Source organism: Ostrea edulis, chromosome 10 (genome assembly GCF_947568905.1).
Source record: "Ostrea edulis chromosome 10, xbOstEdul1.1, whole genome shotgun sequence".
NCBI lineage: Eukaryota > Metazoa > Mollusca > Bivalvia > Ostreida > Ostreidae > Ostrea > Ostrea edulis.
Window position 1 is genome coordinate 35,475,601 of NC_079173.1, and position 22,314 is coordinate 35,497,914.

General features: G+C 36.1%; 1 protein-coding gene across 1 annotated transcript in view; it reads right to left on the reverse strand.

The window, feature by feature from the left end:
- The window catches only part of LOC125665904 (tubulin monoglutamylase TTLL4-like), a 59,818-nt gene that overhangs the window by 14,972 nt on the left and 22,532 nt on the right, over window positions 1-22,314 (reverse strand). The window contains exons 4-13 of the mRNA XM_056151134.1: window positions 16,638-16,759; window positions 14,915-15,175; window positions 12,844-12,954; window positions 10,660-10,736; window positions 9,621-9,815; window positions 5,993-6,204; window positions 5,650-5,772; window positions 4,475-4,573; window positions 2,781-2,915; window positions 2,149-2,289 (exon numbers count right to left, since the gene is read on the reverse strand). Of these exons, the coding sequence (XP_056007109.1) occupies window positions 2,149-2,289; window positions 2,781-2,915; window positions 4,475-4,573; window positions 5,650-5,772; window positions 5,993-6,204; window positions 9,621-9,815; window positions 10,660-10,736; window positions 12,844-12,954; window positions 14,915-15,175; window positions 16,638-16,759 (1,476 nt within the window). The remainder of the gene's footprint in view (window positions 1-2,148; window positions 2,290-2,780; window positions 2,916-4,474; window positions 4,574-5,649; window positions 5,773-5,992; window positions 6,205-9,620; window positions 9,816-10,659; window positions 10,737-12,843; window positions 12,955-14,914; window positions 15,176-16,637; window positions 16,760-22,314) is intronic.

The window sequence follows — 22,314 nt, forward strand, 5'->3', positions numbered from 1 at the left end:
TTAGATATTACATAGTGCCCCTGTATAGGACATTGTTAGATATTACATAGTGCCCCTGTATAGGACATTGTTAGATATTACATAGTGCCCCTGATGGGAATTAATTGATCCCCGATGGGACTTTACAATGTTTTCTCAATCATTAATAAGGGCTGAGCTGGTAAAAGTATTAAGTGTCAGATCTATTTCATTTACAGAGGAATGGGTGTCTACCATAAACCAAAGGTGGAATATGCAACATATATGTAACATGAGATCACAAACAAGAGGCCCACAGGCCTTATCGGTTACCTGAGTATTAGTTTAAAGTATCACTAGCACCAAAGGCTGCGAAATCTAGAAAAAATATCCTGTTCTGAATAACTAAGCTAAATTCTAATATTCAGCAACAGTATAAATGCCCCTGAAAGTGATTATACAGATGAAAGGCTTTATATAATACATATGTAACACTAACACAATATAGCTAATTTGAACTCATCCTAGTGTAAAAACCCTGGGGTTGCAAAATTCAAAAATTTGGTACATCATGTTCTGCTTTTCCTAAATATGTATTTAGTTTTTTATACCACATTAGCAAACTTAAAGAAGCGAAATCTTTCAAATGATAAAAACAATAATCACTGATAATTTTGGTCCCACCTTAAAACCAAAGCCCTTACTACTGGGATCATGAAATTTAAAATGTGGGTAAAGGGCTGCTCATTCTAAATATCCATTTAGTTTCAATTTAGTATCAATAGTAAAAAAGAAGATATTTATAAATGTTTTACACATACACACTATATATACAAAGTTTTACCCCAATCTGAGGTCAGAAACTCTACCCTGGGGATCATAAAATTTACAATTTTGGTTGAGGCCTCCTGCTCTACTTCACTATGCATTTAGGGTTTTTAAAATGTGCAGTTGTAGAGAAGATTTTTTTAAAATTGGTCAATGTTTGGGAGTTTTTGCCTCACCCCTAAGGCTCCAGGGGTGCAGAAGCCCTGACATTAACAACTTAAGTCCCCCTTGTCCCAAAGATGATTCATACCAAATTTGAATAGAATTGTTCAATTGCTAATGTACAACAGACAACACATGCCAGACGCTGAACAATTGCAATAGGAAAGAGGAGATTTACGGGCAGTGCGACACACCTAGGTAAAAAGTGTAACAGACATGTATCATAATTTTATGGTAAAAAAATAATTTCAAATTATCTTATTTAGATAAATTTGCAATTTTTGTTGTAAATTCAACAGGGATCGAAATACAAAAAATTTCACTACTGCCAAATTTTAGCTAGTGGATTCTTTTCCAAATAGCAAAATTGAGATTTTACTAGCATTTCTTTATCAACTGCTTTCTTAAATAGGAATTCAAGAAAATCAGCAAGCCTCTAGATATCAAAATATATGAAAATAAAGTGCAATAACAAAAATCAGATTAAGAGTTCTTTTATTTATCACTTAATAGATTACAAAATGCATCACTTGATTAGACAACATATCATTGGTAAGGGTTAAAGAGGACATCTGTACAGCATACTGGCTCTTCTGAGATCCACCACCTATTTACAACATCAAATGGCTTGAAATCCGTAACAGTCTTAACGGTGAAATTTTAAAATATATATTGAAAAAAATTGGAAGATTTCATTTTTTAAAAACTGTTGCTGAAAAACATGCTACAATAACTCTTAAGTGTTTGACTATACCCGACAACCTGAAGTGGTGGTACTAACATCCTCTGGTGCTGAGTGTAGGATTTTTAAAGATTCCTCTTATATCTTTTTAATCAAAACCTTGATCCCCTTTATACTGAGACGACCCCATCCAACTTTAAATTACCCCATCCTATTTTTTGCCTTTTCTTGATTATTTCTATCAAACAAACTTTAATCATTGAATCAAGGATACTCAGTGCTAAGTTTGCTTGAAATTGGTCCAATAGTTCTGGAGAAGATGATGAAATTGTAAATTAAGGGTTTACAATGCCAACAGACAAATTTTGATCAGAAAAACTCATTCAGGTAAGCTAACAGTGAGGAATAGCTCCATCCCACATAAACTAAAGGACACATGTGAACCTAGAAATGCTTTCTGACTGACTTAATTCTGTAGCAATGGGTGCTGTTGAATTTAGAAATGCTTTCTAACTGACCTGAATTCTGTAGCACTGGGTGCTGTTGAATTACTGTGGAGAACATCAGCTTTGTCTGGAATTCTGAAGCCTGCGATGTTCATCAGGTCTCGGATCATCTGACCTTTGATGTTGATATCCAGCTGCGAGTTGGAATGTAAACTGAAAGCAGAGATCATGCAGTCACCAATGGAAATCCATAGAAACAAAATGAGCTACTGCCCTTGTTTTTGGTAAATTACACATGTGTAAATATTCTCCTGTCTATGCTGGTAATTTTGCTGTTAACAATTTCAACCTTGAAAAAAAAATTGATGATAAGCTCGAAAGAACTATATAAAGCTTTCTTCAGACCAGAGCAATGTTCAAGCCATTGCTAGGAGTATCACTTCAATATAAAGTTAAAACTGTCTGATCCAACAGGTGTGCAAATTCCTTAACTTTTTTGCAATACATTTTCACCTTTACTTTCATGCACAATTCTCACCACCCCCTCCATGTCCTTCAATGTGAACCTGAAATCCGGTCTAATCCAACACACAATTGATTTCCCAGAGTATGTAAGAATAGACAAGGTTCACTGTAGTGCTTCTCATCCAACATTACCCAATCATTGATTCCGCCGACCCTGGAGTCAGCACACCTGTACATACCTAGGTGATATGTTGACCTCTAAAATCCACGGCTTCAGAGTCTCATCCAGAAGGACGTCAAATCCGAATAACTCATGGACACAGTATCTGCTGCGGCAGTTAGACTTGATCATGCTATTGATGGGTGACTCGGCACTGAAAGAGAGACCCATTAAACAAATAAAAGTCGGTTGTTTTAATGACTCTGTAGTCACACACAGAAATCAGTCATTTTACTCTGAAGTCAGAAAAACATACAAATCAGTAATTTTACTCAGAAGTCAGAAAAACATACAAGTCAGTCATTTTACTCTGTAGTCCGAGAGCAAGTAGGAAGGTAAGTCTCGTCACTCCTTTCTCTGTTCATTATCTTCACCTTTTATATACAGTCAGACCTGTACTAAGCAGTCACCCGTGGGATTCAGTAAATTTGACCTTCATAGAGAGGTGACCTCTTGATAGAAGTTCACTTTATCAAACAAAACTTACACGTGCGATGATTTTCAATACTGCGTGCATATAAAGTACATGTGTATATACACTTACATGCATGTAAATGCATATAGATTGCTGCATAATAAACAGCAAAATTTGAAACATTTCAAGTTATTGAAGGAGGTCAATTCACATACAGTTGTATACATACACTATTTACTGTTTGTAAAAAAGCTGGTCATTTTTGGTCAGCAAGTAATGCATTGTTTTCTACATCACTAATTAATATTTCAGCTTTCCTTTTCAAAATAATAGTAACTTGAGTTTTTCCATCGCCCAATTTCAATGCTGTAGTGTCCACTTTCCATCATATTAATGGCTTTGTATCGTTCTTTCTGATTTAGCGCTTTCATTCCAACATTTTTTGCCAATTTACTTGAAATGAATACCCTTGGATTACCGTGTAAAAACAAATCATTATGATATGCTAATACAAGGTAGATACCTCTATTGTTCATCCAACCATTCAAAATTAATCTAATTAAACCAATTACATTCTTACGATCTCGTCATGCTCAATTAGTTGATAATATTAGTAACAGCACATTCGGAAACCATCTACCTGCGTTCAGAAGATACATGTAAACTCCAGATTTAAGTTATGTGACAATTCGAAATGGTTGCTATATGCAGGGAAAATGGTGGTTTGGTAAGAAATTTGATGACCGTTGCTAAACAGGTGGCCACTTGTATAGGAATTTTAGTCGGGAGGAAATAAAATTTTAGTCAGGAGGAAATAAAATGACCGTATGGGACAAGTGACCGCTTGACAGGTGACCGCTATGGAAAGTTTGGCTGTATATTGATGTATGCATTTTCAGAGTAGAAACTGCACCTAAATAAGCTTATCTGGTAACAGGCGCTTAGTGTCAGCTGCATATAGACGTCATTTCACATCAGTACAATCAGATGTTGCACTTGTGTATATACAATGTCATTTCACATCAGTACAATTAGATGTGTCACTTGTGTATAAACAATGTCATTTCACATCAGTACGATTAGATGTGTCACTTGTGTATAAACAATGTCATTTCACATCAGTCCAATCAGATGTGTCACTTGCGTATACACGACATAATTTCACATCAGTACAATCAGATGTGTCACTTGCGTATACACGACATAATTTCACATCAGTACAAGCCAACATAAACAACACAGAAATCCCTATCTTAACACACAAATTTCGGTCACTACGAACAGCTATGAGGTCTCACCACACAATGGTTTTGATGACGAGATCCTTGATGCTCTCCCAGACCTGGTTAGTGTTAACTCCCTGTCTCTTCATGTAATTCCACAGCGCCTTCAGTCCCCTACAAACACATACAGAAAAAACTTGTTTACAAGGAACTCTGTTACAAAGGAATCTCAGTTATAAGCAATGATTTGAAAATCCTTAGCTGTTCATCAATCTTTGTAAGAAAAACTGGTAATAAAGAAGTCAAATCATAAGGAACTTGGTTATAATTAATATAAATTATTGGTTATGATGAATTCTCGGATATGAGGAATTCTCAATTATACAACAGTGATATTTATTCCCCCTTATCAAGTTCACAGTCATTTGACAGGTTCTGGCTTAAATCTGCTAATCGAAGTAAAGTCTATTGTACAAATTATTCCTAAACAAAAATAAAATTCTTTCTCCAAATATCATTTAGATTTGGGGGTGGGGGTCCATAAAAATATGTTGTTGTGAAAAAAAAATACATCAAGTATGTGCCTAATCATCTTTAAAGACATGAAACATTCTTGAAAACATGACAAACTTTCCTAAATGCATGGACACAAGAGGAATTACTATAGTACATAATATGCAAGTTTTCATGGCACCATACACTTTCAAGTGTCACAGTACTACAAATGTTTTGAAGTTTCATTGCAATATGAATGGTGAAGATAACGAACAGTGATCAATTTCATAACTCCTATAAGTAATACAAAATAGAGAGTTGGGCAAACACGGACCCCTGGATATACCAGAGGTGGGATCAGGTGCTTAGGAGGAGTAAGCATTCCCTGTCGACCGGTCACACCCACCGAGAGCTCAATATCTTGATCAGGTAAACGGAGTTATTCGTAGTCAAAATCAGCGTGCCAAGAATGGCAATATACATATTTAAATTTCAAGATACTATAAATGTTCAAGTTTCACAGCAATAGAGATATTCAAGTTTCACTGCAATACAAATATTCAAGTTTCATGGCAATACAAATATTCAAGTTTCACGGCAATACAAATGTTTAAGTTTCACGGCAATAACACTGAACATGTTCAAGTCTCACGGCAATATAAATGTTCAAATTAACAATATTACTGGTAAGTTACATTAAATGAAAAGTGAACCCGGAATGACTTTCATATATATGACCTTGTCAATGACATTACCATTTATGACCTTGACACACTGCTTCATCACCATTGGCCTGGTAATCTGCATTTTTCTTGTTCACGCTGTAGTTCGTTAAGTGCATAAACTTGTTGTTGACATTTTTCATAGCCGTAGAATACCTTAAAAAGCATAGAAAAGAGACAATATAATTTGTAAACGATTGATTTCATGGCGTTACATTAATACATGTATTTATTTTGAAAAGGAAATGGTTCAACACTTTTATCATCTGCGAGTAACAACTTCTCATGAAAAACAAATTTACTCTGTCAGAAGTCAAAAGCAGGAATATAAAAATCTACTGACGCAATTAAAAAAAAAAATTCATAGCCAACATACTTCATGGAAGCAAATCGAGCAAGTCCATCCTCAAAAATATAAATCCTGAGAGGGTCGTAGCTGCTGACATAAACATAGATACGCATGTCAAACTTGCTGTCATTGATAAGGTAGGGGCGACCGAGGTATTTCTGAACAATGACAGGTCGTTTCCGTGGTATCTGGTTCCACTTGTTGATGACTTTGATTCCTATACCTCTGGCTGAGGCGGGCTAAAAACGAGATTTAATATAAAGTATCTGAACAAGTAAGTGATGATCAAGTTATCAGACAAAACAAGATTTAATATAGGTATCTGAACAAGTGATGACCGAGTTGTCAGGCTAAAACAAGATTTAATATAGGGTATCTAAACAAGTGATGATCGAGTTGCCTCCTATTTATAAGTGAAAGCAATTTAACTCAACCCTAAATCCATAGCAACTGACTTTCTAATATATGTTTTGAAGTATCTAAAATGTAACATTCCCATGTAAACTTGACTTCAGTAATCAAATAATTACAATCTAGATTACACCTCTTCACCGACGACTTTAATACAAGGTCTCCTTAATTTCTACAGAAAACTATAACATCATTACAGAATACTCCTCACACATATCACAGGTACAGTAACATCTATCTCATCTGACAGTCAAACCTATCTCATCCGACAGTCAAACCTATCTCATCCGACAGTCACATCTATCTCATCCGACAGTCAAATCTATCTCATCCGACAGTCACATCTATCTCATCTGACAGTCAAACCTATCTCATCTGACAGTCAAACCTATCTCATCTGACAGTCAAACCTATCTCATCCGACAGTCAAATCTATCTCATCTGACAGTCAAACCTATCTCATCTGACAGTCAAACCTATCTCATCTGACAGTCACACTTATCTCATCCGACAGTCACATCTATCTCATCTGACAGTCAAACCTATCTCATCCGACAGTCAAACCTATCTCATCCGACAGTCAAATCTATCTCATCCGACAGTCAAATCTATCTCATCTGACAGTCAACCCTATCTCATCCGACAGTCACACTTATCTCATCCGACAGTCACACCTATCTCATCCGACAGTCAAACCTATCTCATCAGACAGTCAAATCTTACTCATCCGACAGTCAAACCTTTCTCATCAGACAGTCAAATCTATCTCATCTGACAGTCAACCCTATCTCATCTGACAGTCAACCCTATCTCATCTGACAGTCAACCCTATCTCATCCGACAGTCAAACCTATCTCATCCGACAGTCAAACCTATCTCATCTGACAGTCAAATCTATCTCATCCGACAGTCAACCCTATCTCATCTGACAGTCAAACCTATCTCATCTGACAGTCAACCCTATCTCATCTGACGTGCTGTGGGAGATAATTTCAATGTCGGTTTGGACAGTATGCTGGATTACTCAGTGTGGAATATTTTCTGTTACTTTTAATGTCAGATTACTTAGGATCCAACATATTCATAGCACATTATACAGTGCTTAATTATTTTCTCCTCAGCTAACATGCACATGTAACTATTACAAATAGCAAAAGATGTTTAATTTTCATCAATTTAATTTATATTATGCCTTCATATACACAATAGAAGATTTTATTGCTTAGAAGAAAACAAAAATCAATTGTTGTTGGTTTTGGTTGTTTGTTGTTTATGGAGTCTTTGTTTATATACACAGCTGATCTGTTGTGTACATACAATATAACATCTCAGGGTTTCCGTTAACGCATATATGTGCGTAATTTACGCACAAAAATTTCATTTGACCCCCTGGAAAAAAATTACTGTGTCAAAATGATGCACAGTTTTCCCCCCATTAGTGCCGATGTTTTAATGCTTGGATAAATAAAGGTTTGTTTTCTTACATTGGTTCTCCTCGGATATTAATGGGTCTCCTCGGATATTAATTGGTACTTCTCGGATATTCATTGGTACTCCTCGGATTTTTACCTCAAATTCACCTGAATGAAGTCAACTCGTTCGTCAGTTGGTCAGCGAATAGTCCGATGAGCGAGTTGTCAAATTATTGTTCATTTCCACCTAAGGTACAATTTCTTCCTTACTTCGGTATGGATTTAGTAAATCATCTACCAAAATCTTGGGAGATTCAGCAGAAGATGTCAATAATAATAAAACTAAGACTGTGACTCCAAGTTCAACTTCGACTGTGGTCAGCAAATCAGTCCGGAATTTTAATAAAACACATGGTTAATATATGACCAAAAAATGGATTCTTTTGTACTTAGGCACTGTGAATGAGTTAAAAGAAAACTTGTTGAAAATGGCATAAGTAACTTTACTGAAAAAGTAAAAAGGAGGAACTATTAGAGAAAGGGAAATAAACTGAACATTTTTAATTGTGTTCTTATTTACATTGAGTATGGTGCACAAGAAATGACACCCACTATTTGAAAATGACCCCCTGATACTTACCCCAGAGGGTCAAAATGACCCCCAATTTTATAAAAACCAAAAAACACTGACATCTATTAACTTTGGTACGTATGAATGATTACGCTGTGTTGAACAAACAGTACTTTTAAATCACTTGGTAACCTGGCCAGCAACTAATTATACTACTCCTACCTGGAGTTAAACAACTCACATGGTCATGTTGGATTATCCAGGTGAAATTACAATGAAATTAACAGGTAGTGTTTACAAAGAGTGCCGAAATTTGGAATATACCATGGTCAGATGATCAGTGTTTATTGCATGAATGATAATTATAAAGAAATTTTTGAGTACAAAATATTAGGTCAGAATTCCCAGTGTGCTGGGTTGCTCAGGTGTCAGATTGTACAGGTGTGTCAGATTGTACAGGTTTCGGATTGTAGAGGTGTCAGATTGTAAAGGTGTCGGATTGTACAGGTGTGTCAGATTGTACAGATATCAGATTGTACAGGTGTGTCAGATTGCACAGGTGTTAGATTGTACAGGTGTGTCAGATTGCACAGGTGTCAGATTGTACAGGTGTGTCAGATTGTACAGGTGTGTCCGATTGTACAGGTGTCAGGTTTGTACAGGTGTGTCAGATTGTACAGGTGTCAGGTTTGTACAGGTGTGTCAGATTGCACAGGTGTCAGATTGTAAAGGTGTCGGATTGTACAGGTGTGTCAGATTGTACAGATATCAGATTGTACAGGTGTGTCAGATTGTACAGGTGATAGGTTTGTACAGGTGTGTCAGATTGTACAGATATCAGATTGTACAGGTGTGTCAGATTGTACAGGTGATAGGTTTGTACAGGTGTGTCAGATTGTAAAGGTGTCGGATTGTACAGGTGTGTCAGATTGTACAGATATCAGATTGTACAGGTGTGTCAGATTGTAAAGGTGTCGGATTGTACAGGTGTGTCAGATTGTACAGATATCAGATTGTACAGGTGTGTCAGATTGTACAGGTGTCAGGTTTGTACAGGTGTGTCAGATTGTACAGGTGTCAGGTTTGTACAGGTGTGTCAGATTGTACAGGTGTAAGATTGTACAGGTGTCAGGTTTGTACAGGTGTAAGATTGTACAGGTGTCAGGTTTGTACAGTGTGGACTGTATATCACTAAGAAAAGAGTTAAAAGTTTAGACATAGCTTATTCAAACTGCCCAATATATTGTTCAGAATTTCTCACTGGTTTGACGATCCACTTTTGTTTGGTTCCACCATCTTCCCAGGCTCGTTTTAACAGCTTCATGTCTGATGGTAAGACAAAAGTCTGGGGGAAGAACCCGAACTCCTTCTTTCCATTCTGAACCTGAAGCTTGGACAGATTCCTCCATAGGCGATCCTTACGGCCAATTTGAAAAGATCCGGGAAAGTGATTGAGCTGCAGATATAATATCAGGTTAAGTTTAAAATAATAGAACTTTTCTTTATGTCAACTTTTGCAAAACTGGAAGTTTCTGTATATAGATTAAGTTTTGCAAAATTGGGTAAAAATGCTACAGGGTTCATTTTGCAAATAAAATTTTGATAAAAAAGATGTGAATTCTTTAATGATATTAATATTTTTAATTCTTCACAATTAACAAAAAAAAAAAGATATTAAATAAACTAAATATTGCCACTGATTAGGCCTTGGTATTTTGCTGTATAGGATATATACAATAGTTTGTACATGAGACTATGATGTAATATTAATTACTTGCACTTTCCTTTTTCTGCCTCAATTTCACATTTAGCTCCCTTGCATGTGTGGCTTGGTCTGTGCAATCTCACCTCCTGATTGTAATACTTTATAACAATCTCACCTCCTGATTGTAATACTTTATAACAATCTCACCTCCTGATTGTAATACTTTATAATAATCTCACCTCCTGATTGGTCTCTCACACACTCAGTAATACTTTATAATAATCTCACCTCCTGATTGTAATACTTTATAATAATCTCACCTACTGATTGTAATACTTTATAACAATCTCACCTCCTGATTGGTCTCTCACACACTCAGTAATACTTTATAATAATCTCACCTCCTGATTGTAATACTTTATAATAATCTCACCTCCTGATTGTAATACTTTATAACAATCTCACCTCCTGATTGTAATACTTTATAATAATCTCACCTCCTGATTGGTCTCTCACACACTCAGTAATACTTTATAATAATCTCACCTCCTGATTGGTCTCTCACACACTCAGTAATACTTTATAATAACCTCACCTTCTGATATTCTCGGATTGATTTAAATCCCAAAGACTTCATGTGTTTACCCCAGCATCCCAGCCAGTCGTGGTTTCCTGTACACAATGCAAAACAACAGTTTGAAATGATACCTCTTACTGTCAAAGTCAACATGTTTTAAAGCTACCAATTTGAAAGAAAATTTAAACACAGCAAGCTGAAGATATAATTAAATATAATCTGTCGATTATAAAGTCTCCCAAACAAAATACTGACTGTATAAAAAGGGGGCTTTTTCTGAATACTACTGTTTACCCTGCAATAATAACTTCCTTTTACAAAAAAAACATACCAATTCTAATTTTATCTAAAAAAAAAAAAATCTTAATCAAAGACATTGATTTAAAAAAAAATCAATCCTTTGTTTCCCTTGGTAAAACTGGCATCACTTGACTTTGATCCTAGTTTGTGGGTCCCCTCATCCTTTCTGAAAATCCAAGGTCTATCAAGACCTAGTTCTGAAGTTATATCAGTTTTCATGTTCAAGGTCACTGGAGTCACTTGACCTTGATACTAGTTTGTAGGTCACAACTACCTTTTATCATTTTCAAAGATTCCATGTCTCTATCGGTCCCAAAAAGTTAATTATCAAGATCAGAGGTCAAGGTCACTTGAGATATACTAGTTTGTAGGTCACAACATCCTTTTATCATTTCTAAAGATTTCATGTCTCTATAAGACATGCTTCTGAAGTAATAACAATTTTACATTCCAAGGCCAGAGGCCAAGGTCACTGGAGTCACTTGACCTTGATACTAGTTTGAAGGTCCTATCATCCTCTTCTCATTTCTGAAGATTCTATGTCACTATTATTCTCCATTTTAAAGTTATACCAGTTTTTATGTTCATAATCAGAGGTCAGGGTTACTGGAGTCCCTTGACCTTAATACTAGTTTGAAGGCCCTGTCATTCTTTTCTGATTTCCAAAGACCCCGGGACTCTTATCATATCTGTTGAATTTTGAAATTGAAATAAAATTTGGTTGTAATCCGACAACTTTGATGTTTTAATGTTTTTGTCAGCCATTTAGAATTTTTTTAAAAAAATGATTGCACCCCTCCTAATGACCCCCTATCAGTCTGCAATGTTTGAATTGGATCTGTTGAAGCACTTTCATCAATTAAATCATGTGAAGAAATTTATCATTAAAGAAGAGGATTCATAATAATAAGAAGAATAAAGGGGCAAAAAAGAAAATGAAAGAAAGTAAAAGAGAGCAAGCTCACATACTACATGCTCCAACATTGCTTGACGATGCCTCACATAATGTAATGAATGGTAATGCTATGCATTACTGCAAAAACAGGACAGGCGGGCTCGAAATTCTAAGTTCAAAAGGGACATAACTCCCAGAAAACTTATTGAATCAGAATTTTCTGGGAATATACACATCTACACAGTGTGTCCTTATTAACTACAAAATTTCATGAAATTCTGTTAAGCGGTCTCAGAGGAGTTGCACTGATGGACAAGGACATAATAAGAAATGGAGCAAAAACAATAAGTCTCCTAAATTTGCTTGGGAGACTTGATTATAGCTTATAAAGGTATAGAGTTTTCAGCTGTTCCATTCTGAACATCAGATTTACTGTGGTATGGTCAGGATACAAGGACTTAATTAGGATACATTAATATTATGTCCAGACTTTTGTTAACAATATCTTAATAATCGTCAAAGTTTTTTTTTAAAAATGCTATTATGCCGTCCACAAAAACACCAATCTTTTAAGGGGTCGCCTATAAGTCAGAGATATATATATATATATATATATATATATATATATATATATATATATAGAGTTTCTGAACAAAATTTAACTCCCAAAAATCTACAAAATTTAACTCCCCAAAATCAACAAAATTTAACTCCCCAAACCCGACTTAGAGGCGAATATATACTGTAGGTGAGCACTTTGTGGTACTGATGTTTGGTAATTCTGAAGTGTGACCGGGCGAGTGTATGTTTCACAATATATACTGTAGGTGAGCACTTTGTGGTACTGACGTTTGGTAATTCTGAAGTGTGACCGGGCCAGTGTATGTTTCACAATATATACTGTAGGTGAGCACTTTGTGGTACTGACGTTTGGTAATTCTGAAGTGTGACCGAGTCAGTGTATGTTTCACAATATATACTGTAGGTGAGCACTTTGTGGTACTGACGTTTGGTAATTCTGAAGTGTGACCGGGCCAGTGTATGTTTCACAATGTTTGGTGTGATCGGACTCATTCTCCACTTCAGAAGTTTCCGCAAATCCCATGGCAGTTGTTCCACTGAAAAAAAAAAAAATTACATCAGACTACAATATCTTCTTTAGCAAAACAAATGTAATATTCAGAAAATACCACTTTATTGATTCCAGCAAAACAAATGCAATATTCAGAAAATACCACTTTACTGATCCCAGCAAAACAAATGTAATATTCAGAAAATACCACTTTATTGATTCCAGACCTGTTTAAGAGGTGAAATGTTACTCTGAACATATGCAACAGCTAGTTCAGTCAATTTTCATCACATTCAATATATAGTACATGCATCATCACTTTGGGAGGCATTAACCTATGATTATGTGTTTTTCCACTCTTTCATTTCATTTTACGAAGGAACACAGAGTTCAAAACAGGATATTTAACTGAATGCAATTGTTTGTGTTTCAATAAACATTCAATCAAGCTATTTTCACAATGTTACTCATGCAATTTCAAATTAATAAAAGCCTTTTGAATCAATACATTTTGTTTATCATGATATGGAAGCTAAAACAACAATATTCATGGATTTTTCTCTAAAGAATTGGTTTCATCTGATGCCAAACACAAATGATTAAAATTGACATTCAAATTACCAATTGTACATGACAAAACAACAATTAATCTTATACACAGAAACCAGAAATCCAACCAATTAGCCTCAAGTGCATTGCTCTGACCTTCTGGCAATTAGATCTGACATTTTCTTGGACTCTTTCTGGGCCAAATTAAGGCTTTCAAATAGGGACCAATTGTGATAGAGCACACTGGCCCACAAAAAATCAATCATGGCTGAAACATTTATGGATAACTATGGGCTTTTTTTCTTTTCTTATAGACCCCGGCTCAATCCTCCAAAAACACAAAAAGTCTCCAAGGAAACCAGCTACTCAATAAAAACATGCCAGAAGAAAAGCTGGCTAATTGAAATGTTACATTCCGATAACATGAAAAACCACCAAAGGGGATTTCTAATTGATCCCTTCTTATACCAGCTGCTTCACAGAGACAAAAAATACTACAATTCCAAAGCCATTATTGGTCGATTTTAATTACTGCTTTGTTCTTTCCTGTTTGGCTGGAGTTTTAGGGTAATGAAAATGAGATTTCAATCACCTGATCGTGACTACCATCATGTTTTATTACATGATAATATCTGCTTCACTGAATATGGGTGAATGGAGTTCTCTCCCTTTGGACCGGTAATTACATTTTGCACACCTACACAAACCTTTTACATAAGCATTTTAATAAAACACAAACCTTCTACATAAGCATTTGATAAAAGTCAAGTGTAGATGATCAGAAAGAAAACAAGAGAAGGGTATATCACAAATCACAATGTTTTAACTATACCATTAATATACAGTCAAATCTCATTATCCTGAACTTGATGGAACCGAGAGAAAACTTTCAGATATCTGAGGATTTGAGACATCAAGGGTAAAATACTTTAAGAATATGTGGTTGGGATTTCCAAATCACTTTGACATATTTTCCATGGTATTCGAGATATTAGAGTTCCAGATACCACAGTTCAACTGTTTGTCTAAATGAATTTTGGACACGACTTCCGAGGTAATACTTCAATGAGGAAGATAGCGGGGAGGACAAGCATGAATGTTTATAACTGCTCTCACATACACATGCACAGACCAAGCAATGACACAAAGGAAAAACATTAAGTGATAAAATGTCCCTATCATCTAGAGAGACTATCAAAAGGCCTGGAGGTTATAAAACATTTTTGAGCACGTTTTCATACTCAAACTCAATGCTCTAAATCGTAATCATGCTCAAAATGAAGGCTATAAAACTTTTATGAAATTATTCTCACAATAAAATGGAGTATATGTTAATACTCAAGATTTTTCGAGCATGCTGGGAGCTTGCTCAGAGTTGTACTCAAACATGGGTGAGTTTGAGTACGAGTACAGTAAAAGTTTTATAACTTGCAGACCTGATGTTTCAATGGGGTTACCTTTAAATCCTTCCGTCTCGAAACTAATAGTGGGCGGGATGTTGGGAAACAGACTCTTTGTAAGCGGGGAACGGATTGCTGGTTTGGCCGGAACCGCAGTTGCCGGTCTCACGGTACGGGGACGTACGTCATCTTCACTAGGTGTACTAATCTGTCGAACACCTGTGACAGGTCGCATGGTGCTGGCAGACTTGGCACGAGAGCGGGCCGAAGACGACCGACGGGACAGACTACTTGTGATAGAATAGCCATCAGACCCTCCTAAAAACAGAATATTGATAATGGTAACACTAAAATCAGTAAAAGTCTCTATAACAAACAAACCATTCCCTACAATACAACAATGATAATGGTAACACTAAAATCAGTATAAGTCTCTATAACAAACAAGCCATTCCCTACAATAACATCATAATGAATTATATTGAATAAGTTAGGACTAATCTTGTACACAGCATCCCTCAAGTTTGACTAGTGTATATATATTTTCTTATACATGTTAAATTCCCAGTTTTCTGACCCTCTCCATGGAATTAAACACAAAAATATGATTTGGAATTCTTCATAATTGCGGCAAATTTGTTGGCATCATTATTCTGGGGTAAAAGATTTCTCTTCATTTATAGTGGCAAAGTAAAATTTTGTGGATCACTCAATGAAGAAATAGTGGAGACCTATGGGCTCCCAGTGCCAACTGAGTATCACCCAAAATAGAACACAAATGAGAAGTGCATCTTTAACACTCTAAACAACTGGATGTAATAGGTGACCTCTGTGCAAAATATAAGCCCCTATTACCTCTTAATTACTAAGCAGTGGTGGACCTTAGTACTCAAAAATTTGTATTTTTAGTTTTAACTTTCAAATTTCATTTAATTTCTCGAAAATTCATAGTAGACATCATCAAATAGTACTCAGGAATAAGAAACACCATCTAAAAATAATCCACCTGAAGTCATGTGAAAAATATATCATATGAATACAAATGACAATCATTTTCATTCTTTAATAAAAATCACAGACAGTGTTTATAATTTTATATCAGAAGTATTTTCATAATTAAGCAAATCTTTAAATTTGCGTACCATTCAAGAATAGTTTACAATGTTCTACAGCCTAAATTCTGATAAAGTTTAAAGTTTTCATAACTTTGTTTAGAATTGGACATGTAAAAAAAAGTGCAATCAGACAAGTGACCAATGGACAATTTACTCGTGGCTATTTTTGTGAATGTTGAGGCCTGCATGAGGATGTTTTCCTGTTCAGTATAGCTTTTATGTCAGGTGGTCAGGAGTACATTGGATTTTTTTTAAATTTACATTAATTGTTCCATTTGTAGAGGAAATCAGCTCTTCCCTTAAGACCCCAAAAAGGGCAAGGACTATGAAGGTAACGATGAATGGATGCCAAACGCAATAGGGCACCAGGCACTCAGATGACTAAAAAATGTTTTAAGTGTGTGTTACATAAAAATTCCTTGTTGGTTTAAATCAGTGGATCCTATACGGAATTTCAACACATGAAATCCACATTCGAGTCCCCCCCAAAAAAGACAAATTTTCAGTAGATTGAAATATACATGCATCTTTTGACGGGTAAGAGGAAACGCTTTTGCAGATGTCAATTTAGATTTCTGTTGTGTCTGACAAAAGATCACAGTATCTCCCTTAGTCAAAACATCAGAATGTTTTCAGAAATATGACTTAAAATTGTATAGATTTACCATCCGAGCCTTCCGAATCAACACAGTCATCATCTAAATTATCAATTCCATCATCATCATCATCATCATCATCGTCTAAGTCTCCATTCACTGAGGCCTCGCCATCTCCAGGCTGGCGTTCCCTGTAAAAGTTATATGAAATATATAATAATATTATTCTTAGGATTCAAAATTTAATCACCGCATGTATTACAATTAGTACAGCATTTAGTATAGTAGTGATGACTTATCATACCGCTAAGAATACACTATAATAGTACATAATTGTTAAATGTTTTAATTCTTTTCTCGGTTTTCCTTGTTTTTTTGTTCAGTGTAGGATACTGGCATGACTAGCATGCACTTAGCATCCAATTAATATCTGTTGATGAGAGTTTTCTCTTTCCAGTGTTGAAGCATTCAGCCTGTAAACCAGTCCGACTTCAATGAATTAGGAGTATATACACCAAGTCCCAAGCCATTCTTCTTTATCAAGCTGCCTTGTGTTAGATATTTTTAATTGCTTGATAGCTTATTGAGGTTTACATTTCTGTTGGTCCACTAGAGATTGCGATAAATAGGAGGGTTTCTAAATGTATGTAGCTATGTGACTATATGTTTAATATGTTGTGTATATGGTCTGAATAAGGGTTTCTATATACACTCTTGTGGAAGTGAAGTCAAATATTGACAAAGTGTCTCAGAGAACCATAAATAAACTCTAAAAATCAGCCCCTGGTAGTACGGGTCAACAAAAGCTGCTGACTTCTTTAACTTTAGTCCCACACTTAGCTATCAGCTTATCTCTGCCTAACTGATTATACATATTCCTCAAATTTTGTTAAATAAATACACATGCTGTCAGACTGCAAAGACCTTCTAGTCAGAATTTCTTTTTTATCAACCTTGATAATATAGAATTCATACAGAGAGTTTCACAGTTTCTGAGTGTTATTCTTATTTCATTTGCATTACTCCACTATAATAAATTTAATATAAGGACTTACATGTAGGAGGTTATACGAGTGCCTGTATGACATACAAAGAGATCACAATTTCAATAAGCGTTGCTTTGCAGATCAACACAATGACCTGCACCCTTCTGAATAACAATATTGGCAGATGTTTTGTAACCTGAGTGCTTGTTGGAGGATCATAAGCATTTGAAATCTAACTTGAGCTACAGACTGCAGTCTGGTACTACAAATCCAGTCCAGCATTATCACTTTCAACGACATGACACAATTATACAATCAGCTTAAAACCGGAAACCCACCTCCAGGAGATATTCTTCATGTTTATCCAGTCAGGGTTAGCATCGTACAAATCATGTATGGAGAGAACCTCAAACAGATCCCACGCCCCACTGGACAAATCCTTACCCCCAAGGTCCAAGACCGGCACCTCCCCCGGGCCAACACGCTTGATAAACAATTTTGTGGTGTGGCCATGTAGAACTGAGTACTTACAACCCATCCAGCAAACATCAGCACACTTATCTCAAACAGTTAGGGGTGGGATTAACAAGGATTATTGTAAGATTAATGATTGTATTCATGCTTTAAATGCCCACTAGCTTAGAAACAAATGTGTATTGTGCAAATATGAATACAGACTTCAATACATATGTACATGTACCCATTTCTATATATATATAACACTTCTAATGAACCCCGAGATCTCAATATCAGCCTGATAATTTGTCCTGTGCTGATATTAGGTGTTCTATAAGGGTACTCTATAAGGGTACTATGCTTATTATATACACAGTACAAGTAATAACACAATACACCAACCATAAAATAAACACAAAAAATACAATTATGTTGAATGACACTACGTCTCAAAATCAGTTTGTTTGATACATCAAAATTACATCCTCAAATTAACAAGCAAAACCTGAGCCTTGGAAAAGTTCAAATCAAAATATGTATAAAAAATTGGAAGAAAAAATGTAATTAAATAACTGTCTGAATATCAGAAATCAATAGTATAATCTCTCTTATATATGATACTCTACCATTCTTAAATATAATCAAGGATTTACATAGCATAAACGTTACTATGCCCATATGTATGTTGCATCTTCACAGATTTAAAAATTTCTTTGTCATGGACCAAGACTGAACTCATCATCCCTAAGACCGAACTCATCCTCCAGATCTAGAGATGAGATATCCCCCGCCTCATCATCTTTCAGATCTGAAGATGAGATCGAACTCCTCATCCCCAAGACTAAACTCATCCCAAAGATTTAACTCCTGATCCCCAAGACCAAACTCCTCATCCCCAAGGCCAAACTCCTGATCCCCAAGTTTGAACTCCTGATCCCCAAGTTTGAACTCCTGATCCCCAAGGCCAAACTCCTCATCCCCAAGACCAAACTCCTCATCCCCAAGGCTGCACTCTTCATCCTCCAGATCTGCAGACAGCCTCAGAACTTCCTGAGCTGCATTAAGGCCGTGGAGCATTGAATATTTGTTGTTGTCATCTGTCTGTCTCAAGAGACAATGGAGAACTACATGTATATGTATGCCAAGTCAGTCTGTTGTGCTGGGCCAGCTGTGAAGTCCGATTTTGGAATGACAATGGAGAACTACATGTACATGTATGCCAAGTCAGTCTGTTGTGCTGGGCCAGCTGTGAAGTCCGATTTTGGAATGACAGCTAGCTAGGTTCACACAGTCTGCAACAGGACTGGACTGGTGACGTCACCTGTGGGTTCTCTTTCCCTCATTTGATTTTCCCTCCTTAACTTTCCCTGCTTGGTTGTATGCCTGTGGCAACGATACAGCGCCAGCTTTTGCGCTCGAATGTGAGCTGCTCCAGGTCATCAGGGCATCTGCTCCAGGTCATCAGGGCATATTTCACAGGCCTCTAAGTTACGTTTGCAGATGTCCTGGTGTGGTTTGGTCAAACTGTGAGCCATGTGCCTATTTATTTTTTCTATCAAAAAGACATTTATTCCCTTATATATGGAGGTGAGGATATACTGGCAATATAGATTTATTAGTAGGTCAAGGTCTGCAATCAGAACTCATCTAGCAAAGGGCGAGAGGTTCTAAATGGGTGAGAGGTTCTAAATGGGTGAGAGGTTCTAAATGGGTGAGAGGTTCTAAATGGGTGAGAGGTTCTAAATGGGTGAGAGGTTCTAAATGGGTGAGAGGTTCTAAATGAGTTGGAGTCTGTCAGTGTAAAATATAATGGTACAAGTGCATGCACTTTGTTTTTTACACTAAAATTGGAGTTTTCAGACAACAGTCTAGAGATCATCAGCCATAGTATATGGCATATTTAGCACCTTTTTTATTGGTCGACCATTGTTGTGTCGGACGGTCCATTGAGTTATGTATAAATTTTCACCCATCGTTCAACGATGAAAACCAGCAATCCATTCAGTGCTCGACAAGCAGTCAATGACTGACCCATTTGTACACGTTTATATCACCAAGTAAATCATCAGAGTAATTATAACGGGATTATACTCAGTGTCTACAGTATTTCTATAAGCTGACCAATCAAAAATATCAGATCAGTTTTAAGGAGCTTGGCATGGAATGCCTAAAAAAATTGGTTATATAGAAGAGTTAAAACAATTGTAGTGTTTTAAATTAATATTTATATATATATATATATTGCTTAAAGTCCGATAATATATAGGTATAGGGGTGTCCAGGTAGCGCAGAGGTAGCATTCTCGCTTTTCACCGCTGCGACACAAGTTCGATCCCCATGATCAGCAATGGTTGTATGTGAGAGGGTATGGCAGTCGCCCGCTCAGACACATGGGTTTCCTCTGGGTACTCTAGTTTCCTCCCACAAATGTCCAGTTTGACCCTTGACCTTTGAGCTCAAAATCAATAGGAGTCATCTTCTCCTGAAGATGTACCAGTGTACCAAGTTTAATGTCTGTCAAGAAAAGGGTTCTCAAGATATTGAGTGGACAGTATATTCCAATGTCCAGTTTGACCCTTGACCACACGACCTCAAAATCAATAGGTGTCATCTTCTCCTGATGATGTACCAGTGTGCCAAGTTTGATGTCTGTCAAGCAAAGGGTTCTCGAAACATTGAGTGGTCAATATATTCCTATGTCCAGTTTGACCCTTGACCTTAAACCAGGTGACTTCAAAATCAATAGGGGTCATCTACTCCCTTAAGATGTACCAGTGTACTAAGTTTGATGTCTGTCAAGCAAATTCAAGGGTTCTCAAGATATTGAGCGGACAGTATATTCCTATGTCCAGAGTAGATTGACCCTTGACCTTTAACCTTTTGACCTAAAAAACAATAGGGGTCCTCTTCTTTTCATAACCAACCCACATATGAAATATCATTATGATCAAGTGAATGGTTCTCAAGATATTGAGCGGACAACATGTAGTCTACCGACCGACTGATAGGTGCAAACTAATATGCCCCTCTTCATTGAAGGGGGGCATAAAAATGTGAAATCCTTCAAATACATCTATTTAACATCAGCATCAATAAGTATATTCAAGTGTTTTGAATGCCCTATTCAAAAAGCAGAGTATTGTGTTAAAACCCCAACTACCCGTTGAATTTATAAATATTAATTACACAAATGAGACATGTCAAGGAAAATTTTTATGGAATTCCAAAAGATGTACTGTTTATGTCTTGCACTTTAGACTAGGTGACAAAGCCATCATCATTTCATTGATCTTAATGACCCAACACTCAGTTATAAACTATAACATCTTTACTGTATATTCCTAAATAATATAAGGTTATTTACGGCTCATGTTTGCATTAAAAAAAAATTGAAAAAAATTGATTTGAGGCATATTTGCAGTGCTGTGAAATGAACATTAAAAAATGTTCAGAAACTTCTGTTTGTGGTTCAGAAGAGCTAATGTAGACCTGACAAGCCAAAAATCCATACAATTTTAATTTTCAGGAGAAAGTGTGTGTGAAAACACCAAACCTTCTGTGTCTCTACAAACACATCAACATGAAGCCATCCATCTGCACCATAGGAACATTGGTGAACTGCCAACAGAGACAGACACTGCAGCCAAGTCCACAGGCATGATTTATCTGGTGATTTAGTGGGGGACAATCTCGTATAGTCTGCTGATATCTCATGAGTTTTCTACTCAGATGCTATTAGAGGGCATCTATACTCAAATCTACCGTTCCACAAAATGAGCACTCAGGATTTTTTTTTCAAATTAAACTTTCCGGCAGGAGAGAGTTTGCTTTGAAGACCCATGCACTTTCTCAAAAGTGCAATATACAATGTATAATATAAATTATATATATAGAGTTTACAAATTTTGACCACACCATACTTTTTTTTTTCTTATAGTTTGATTAATTTTTCTTCCTATCAAAAACGTATACATGTATTCCAAAATTTTAAACCATGATATAGATGTTTCATTCTAAGCTCCTAACAGACAAGTACATACACATATATGTCCATAATTCAGAGAAACTGTGAAACCTGGTAAATTTAAATTAAAAGCTTACTTGTAAATTTGGTCTTTTACCATTTTGGCAATTTTTCATCAAAACTAGCCAATTTGAGTCACTGCTTCCCCCTCCCCTAATGTTTTATGTTAATTGTGTGCTTATGCAAATCAGTGTAATCGGGTACTTTGCAGTACCATTCAGTACTCAAGCATAGTATCCATATAAATCTGAATAAAATCATTTTGTGAAAATGTTCTATC